The sequence below is a fragment of the Teleopsis dalmanni genome, chromosome 1 (assembly GCF_002237135.1).
Source record: "Teleopsis dalmanni isolate 2A chromosome 1, ASM223713v2, whole genome shotgun sequence".
NCBI lineage: Eukaryota > Metazoa > Arthropoda > Insecta > Diptera > Diopsidae > Teleopsis > Teleopsis dalmanni.
Window position 1 is genome coordinate 80,265,807 of NC_051846.1, and position 6,740 is coordinate 80,272,546.

The following is a 6,740-nucleotide window of genomic DNA, read 5'->3' on the forward strand; positions in this document are numbered from 1 at the left end:
AAATATTAAGCTGAAAGGCTGCTTATGAAGCATATTCAAATGAAAGGATGAATTAATATAAATGTTATTTTATATGGGTTTACAAAACAACTCTCAACCAAATGGTCTACAGAAGGATTTCAATTACGCGCTGTTTGAGCATTGTATAGGCGGGCAATTTGTTCAAAATATGTTTTGAATAGAAAATGAATAAACTGTATAATTTTATCGTACATATTATAAAAACGATTAAAAAGTAAAAAAACAAAATTGTGTAGATATCGTCAAATTTGATGATATGCCCCATCTATTATCCGTCGAGGCTGTTAGCGTTCACTAACGAAATCATAGCTAATACAGCAGCAGAAAACTAATGTTTTCCCTGTTAGGCTTGTAAAATTTTAGTAAGGAACTAAATCCAATACTTAATAGTAAAACCTTAATAAAGAAAAAGGAATATGTATTAACTACCTTTTGATGACATTAACATGGATAACTTTTCCTAATTTTGGTAACAGTCAATTTGCTACATTATAGGGACTTCGCGCGACATAGGAAAACCCTGTTAAGTTATTGTTTATAATAACATGTATATGGTACCTTGCTAGGAGAGAAGGACAGTAATGAGTAAGTATAATAATGCGTATACACTATGCAGGTAATCAGCCAGGGATATCCGCTATCCGCGATCAATTATATAGCACGATATGTTTATTGAATAGTGAAATCACTTGCAGCGACTTAAAATTATTAATGAACTTTAAGTTTTAGATTTAAGTTTTTTTTCAAATTTGTTAATTATTGCGTTTTTCCATATTATTTAAAAAAAATTTAATGATTGCATATTAATAATGTAAATAAGAAATTAGAAAGAAAAAAATTTTTTGATAATTTTTTTTTGTTAGTTACCGAGACTCACGATGCGAATACTTTCATTCCTTAAATAGAATTAAATAATATATATTTATATACTGACATATATTTATATATGTAAATATATAAGTTACATATATATTTAAAGGTTAAAAGATGTAATCAGTCATTGTTTACCATAGGAGTTTATATTTAATTACCAACACAAAGAATTCATTATATGTAGTTAGAATAAACGACCGCATATTGATCATTCTAACCAACTTCAGTGGAATTACGAAAAATACAGGGCTAATTTTATTTCTGATACAAATATAGTCGAAATGGGGATATACCCAAAAAATATAATTCCTACCAGTTTTGTACATTTAGTTCAATAAAAATGAATTTATTGAGAATAACTTTTTTTTGGTGGGTAGTACTTTGCAAGGACCTATAAGCTTCCTTTAGTGTAGAAGTTCTGTGATTGATAGCCGAAAAACTTAATTTTCAGCGTTTATTCGACTGGCCAATTTTTACCGTCAAAAAAGGTTTGCAGACATCAAAACAAACAGTAGTCAGACGGTGTAAGGTCTGTAAGGAACAAAACTCCTTTGCTGTTGGTCACTTCTGGGCGCTTTTTCTTGATTACTCCGTTACCAGGCTGAAGCAGCTTGTAATAAACAATTTCCCACCAATTCAACCAAACACTATACAAAATCTAGTTTGCCGTCAATGCAGGCTTTGAAATTGTTTGTGAAGGATCACCGGCGTTTGGCTCTGATCGGTTACGATCAATAAGTTCAATATTTTTATATTGAACAGGTTAGATACCTAACCTGTATATTGGTTGGGTGCATATGTCAAATACATATATGAAATTAATTATAACTATTAAATATATTTCAGCAAAATTGAGTTTTTTGTTATGGTAAAAATAAATATTAAGTGATCTTAATTTTATATAATTTTTTTAAAACTTAACTTGAATTGTACAATAGTTTTTAACTTAAACTTAAGTTATAAAATGTTTAAATAAAAAATTCAATGTTAATACTCTTTTCATAAAACGAATGTAATAAACTGCAATCTCTATAAAGTAAACGTCTCTTACATTTTAGAATCAAAAAAAAAAAATATGCTAAACCCTTTGTTTTTATTTAGCAGATTTTACTGTTTAAATTGAAAAATGCTACAATCGCAAAAGTTTCCAAAATCCTCTCTTTATTTTATTTTTAAAAGGAATTATTTCAGTTTCGAGTTCGTAACTTCCAAATAAATTCCTGCGAATAGTTTAATAAATTTGATCCTTTTGAAAGGACCATGGACTCACATGGAACGCAGCTAAAGCTCATTATATGTGTTAGGGCTTTGTTTTTAATTGGTTTTAATCAGTTAATTTCCCGTTATAAATCGATTTGCACCTCTGCCACTCCACCTCTCTATAGCTAATTCCGCACAAAGCTATAGAGTTTCCATGGAATACTAATCGAAATTGGAACTGAAACTTTATTGAACTATTTTTGAGTATTTTTTGTTGCAAATTTCGCGATAATAGTTTTACATTTCCTGCGACCGAAAACTACACAACAAAAGTGAAAACACTGAACTACGACGAAAATGTCAACAAAAGGTCTTTTAGGGTTCAATGTAAAATGGAGAAGTGGAAAAAAAATATAGAAAACAAAGGCTCTAAATTCCATAACAAAATAGCTTCTAGCGCGATAGTAAAAATGCTTCATACCATAAAGAAAAAGTAACGAACAAAAATATTTGCAACGGAAACGGAAACAGTGTTTTAGTGGCTTTTTTGTTGTTGTTGCCCTTTTACCACTTTACTGCTGTTATTACTTTCTTTACTTTCATCTTACTCTTATTTTCCAGAAATTTAATGGAGCGTAAATTTTGATTGTTTTACTTTTCCTCTGTACATTTTATTTTTATTTTTATTTTTATTTTAATGTTTGGTTTTGAATTGCAACAATTCATATTCTTTTTTTTCTACTTTTCTCTATTTGTAGTATAAAAATTATTTATTGTATAATTTTCATGACTACAGGTTTATAGAGTAAAGGAAAAAAGTGAAAATAATAACCAATTTAGAGGAAGCAAATATATCAGGTAAGCAAAAGAAGAAATTGTTTTCTTTTTCGCCAGGAAATTTTATTATTTTCGTACTCTAAAATATTTTTCTATACACATCCAAATCCTTTTTTCATTTTTTCTGAAGCCTTGGAAGTGATTTTCGTTCCTTCCTAATTCGATTTTTATGTTATTTTCTGACATTTTTGGGGCAAATTTAAATTTAGTATCAAAATCTTAAAAAATTTTCTTTACTTTTCCATGTATTAATCTTTTTTCCACAGATTAGAATGAAATTCTTTTAAAAATAGAATTTTGGAATTTATGTGTTTCATATTAAAATATATCGATTCTTATATATTTAAAATCAAAATAATTATGTACTTCAAAAAATATAGAGCATATCAAATTCGATAGATATATTGATATAACTTTGTGCCTTTGTAAGACTCCTTTTTAGTACACCAAAGTTGTAAGAAACATTTGGATTGATTTTTCAAAATTTAACACTAACGCTAGTTAACATAATATATCTAAAATAAATTTGCTTAATATAAAATTCGAACTATCAAAACAGCTGTTACCACTTTATACTTAATTTTTATATAGTCTTTCTATATATCTTTTTCAATTCTTTAACACTATAGGAAATTAACACGCTACATGAAAAGTTAATTTGCTAAGTGTAGAATTGAGCGCTGACTCTAAGCTTCAAATTTGGCAGGGCACAAGTTCGATTCTTAGTAAATGCAGTCTCGGTAAATGTTACGGATAATTTAATGTTTTTAAATGTTAAAATACTATATCACGATTTTATGTTAGTCGTCATGACTTATTCACCACTTTTTGATTACCTATAAATGTAGTACTATTTGCTATAAAAAAAAGTACTATTAGTTATAAATGAAGCATAAAAATATTTCAAATAAGTATTTTTATTAAATGTTATATGATTTCAAGTACCAAAAGATTATATTGATAAATAACTAAAGTGGAATCTTTTTAATTATAATAAAATTAAGATTTTTAGTTTCATTAAAACTGATTATATTTTTAAGGTTTGTAGATATAAAAATTACATTAAAAGTAAAAAATTATTGACATTATGGAATTTAAAACTTGCTTAAAAATTCTTATTATCCTTGAAAAGTAATTACTGTTGTCATCAAATGCTTTTAAGATGTTTAAAATATTTATATTTTAATGCGATTTATTACTTAGTACTTTTATATATTGTTGCAATATAAAATATACATATAAATTGATGATGCATGTCATTACATATTGGTCTAAGGCAGGTAGGTAGTTTGGAGTGGCGGCCTTTTTTCCAAAAACACCCACTTAAGCTCAAATAATAGGTAACGAAAAAAGTAACGACTTCCTCATTAAGTAAAGGAAAACTAACCTGACAATTCTATAAAAAAATACATACATATTAGTCTAAAGGTTGAATTAGTTGATGTAGAAAACCTAAATAGCAAAATACAGAAATAATAGGGATATTCACGAGTTTGAATAATGCGTTTGGTTACAGAGTAAAAGTGCAACTAGTTACGCTAACTCATGAGCACATCTGATTATGTCGATTTTAGGTATATATTTCGGGGAGATAAAAGCACCGGCATTCATCATCCTAAATCATCCAGTAGAAACTCAACGATATAAAGCCACTCAATCGGTATATTAAAGAATATAATTTAAATAATTCGGATCTACTTTATCCGGATGCTTATACAGTAACCAGAATCATGCTCACAGATCCAGGCAGTATAGCTTCTGCTGAATGAAGCTTTTCAAAATTAAAATTAATTAAGGCTTATTTGAGAACTACGATGAGCCAAGCGTGACTATCTGCATTGCTAACTTTCTCAATTGAAAGAAAATAGCAGCCTGTGAAAATTATGATATAATTGAAAAAAAAATTCAGCGAGGCTAAAGGTAGGAAAATTTATTTGATTTGTTGATATATAATATAATAGTTTTATAATATAATAGCTTTCATTAAGCTTTGAAAAATTTCACTATAGATAATGCAATTGTAGAAAAATTGTTTACATATCTCTTTTATTATTATATGTACACACACTTTTAAATTTAGAAAAAGTTAAACCTATACCATTCACTTCGTAGTGTTGTAGTTTTATCTGAATTGCTGTTTTTCCGCCCTTAAGGGACCGACAGAAGACTTCTGAAAATTTTATTTAATGAGCTTAACAATGCATTCTCAAAAGCCACATTTAAATAGATCGACATAAGGCTTTTTTTTTGGTGACAATTTTCTATCGAAGGGTGTGAGTTAAGGTCAATTAGTTACTTCAATATTATTAAATCCTTCGGATATTACATTCGGCAAATAAATAAAATAAACTAAATAAAATAAAAAAATCTATCAATCAAAATTATTGCAACAGTGCCAGCTTTGAAACAAATCATGGAAAGATTTGTCTTTATGTGACTACAGAATTTGAATAATCAGTGATCAATAACCCTTCATCAATATTTGTTTTGTTAAAAACGACTTTGACCTGAAGGTAGGAAGACTAATTGCGAAAATAATTAATATAAGTCGTAATTTAACGTCAGTTATGATGAAAGTGACTATTTAACATAATTAAATAATATTTAATATTATAGAGAGGTTTTGAAAATTAGTGAACTACAAGATTAAGAGTCTGCACAGACGTCTGTTCATAAAAAATAATTAAAGTCATGAAATAAAGTAATATATGTAATATTTCTTGTGATGTTTTAATAAAATACTAATAAACTTAAAAAGTTACATTTTTATTTGCGTATTATTTTTAAGGTATAATAAAATATGTATACATACATATGTTCATTAATTAGCAAATTATTATACCATTTTCATTTTAGGTCTTGACAATTTGCATCTTCACTCAGCGAATTTTTGTTGGTAATTACCCTAAGATTCTTTTAATATGTAGTAACTTTGTGTTAAATAAATCGACGAATGGTAAGAAAACAAAAGGAAGGTTCAAAGTTTTGTACATATATCACACCAATAAACCGTGCGGAATAATTAGAATTATTGCTCCCCTGTTGCTGACCTATACCTTGCCCATGGACATGAGTAGAACCAGAACCACCGACTTGTGCACGTGCTACAATGAATGGATCCTCCAAAACTGTGGCTATGTAATCCACGTGTATTAATACACCAGTCAAGTCCATTGCTGTTTAAATTAATTTATAGTGAACTCAATAAAAATCAAATCTGTTTAAATAAAAAATTTCAATTGAATAAAATTTATTCGTCAAGTTAGAAAGTTGGAAAAATTCAGTATTGCCAGAAACAAATAAATCATTTAGACGTCAAATTCAACACAAAAGTGAGAGAAAGCTTGCTAGGGTTATTATTAGTGAAAAATAACAACTATTATCATAAATGAAAGTATTATAGTATTGACAGATGAGATAATTGATTATTCCTTAATAATCATTTATTTGCTTCTTTAAGAGCTTTAAATAATTATCTGCAGTTTCTAAATTTACTATTTCAACCACTGAACCATATTTTTTTGCTCCTTTAAGTTATGCTATTAATGTTGCCTCGTTATATTCTTCTATTTCCGTTGAATGCTTATTTTGCATACATCAGTGTCGTAAATAAGAGGGAGCAAAGTATTGCTGTTCGGTCCCTATTCCAGACTAACTTATAGTAAATATAGATATATATTTTTTTCAATTAATGTCATATGAACTTTGATTAGTTTTCAAAGCTCCCTCTAGAATGAGTCCCTGTATACAATCTTGGTAGAAATATAGTTTGCTATATAAGTACTTTTTATTCATTATTAGCAGTTCGA

At 27.9% G+C, this 6,740-nt stretch overlaps 1 protein-coding gene across 1 annotated transcript in view; it reads right to left on the reverse strand.

Moving 5' to 3' along the window:
• The window catches only part of LOC119685810, a 7,289-nt gene extending 1,184 nt beyond the window's left edge, over positions 1 to 6,105 (reverse strand). Inside the window, exon 1 of the mRNA XM_038100196.1 lies at positions 5,923 to 6,105. Coding sequence (XP_037956124.1) covers positions 5,923 to 6,105 — 183 coding nt within the window. The remainder of the gene's footprint in view (positions 1 to 5,922) is intronic.
• Between the last annotated feature and the right edge of the window lie 635 nt (positions 6,106 to 6,740).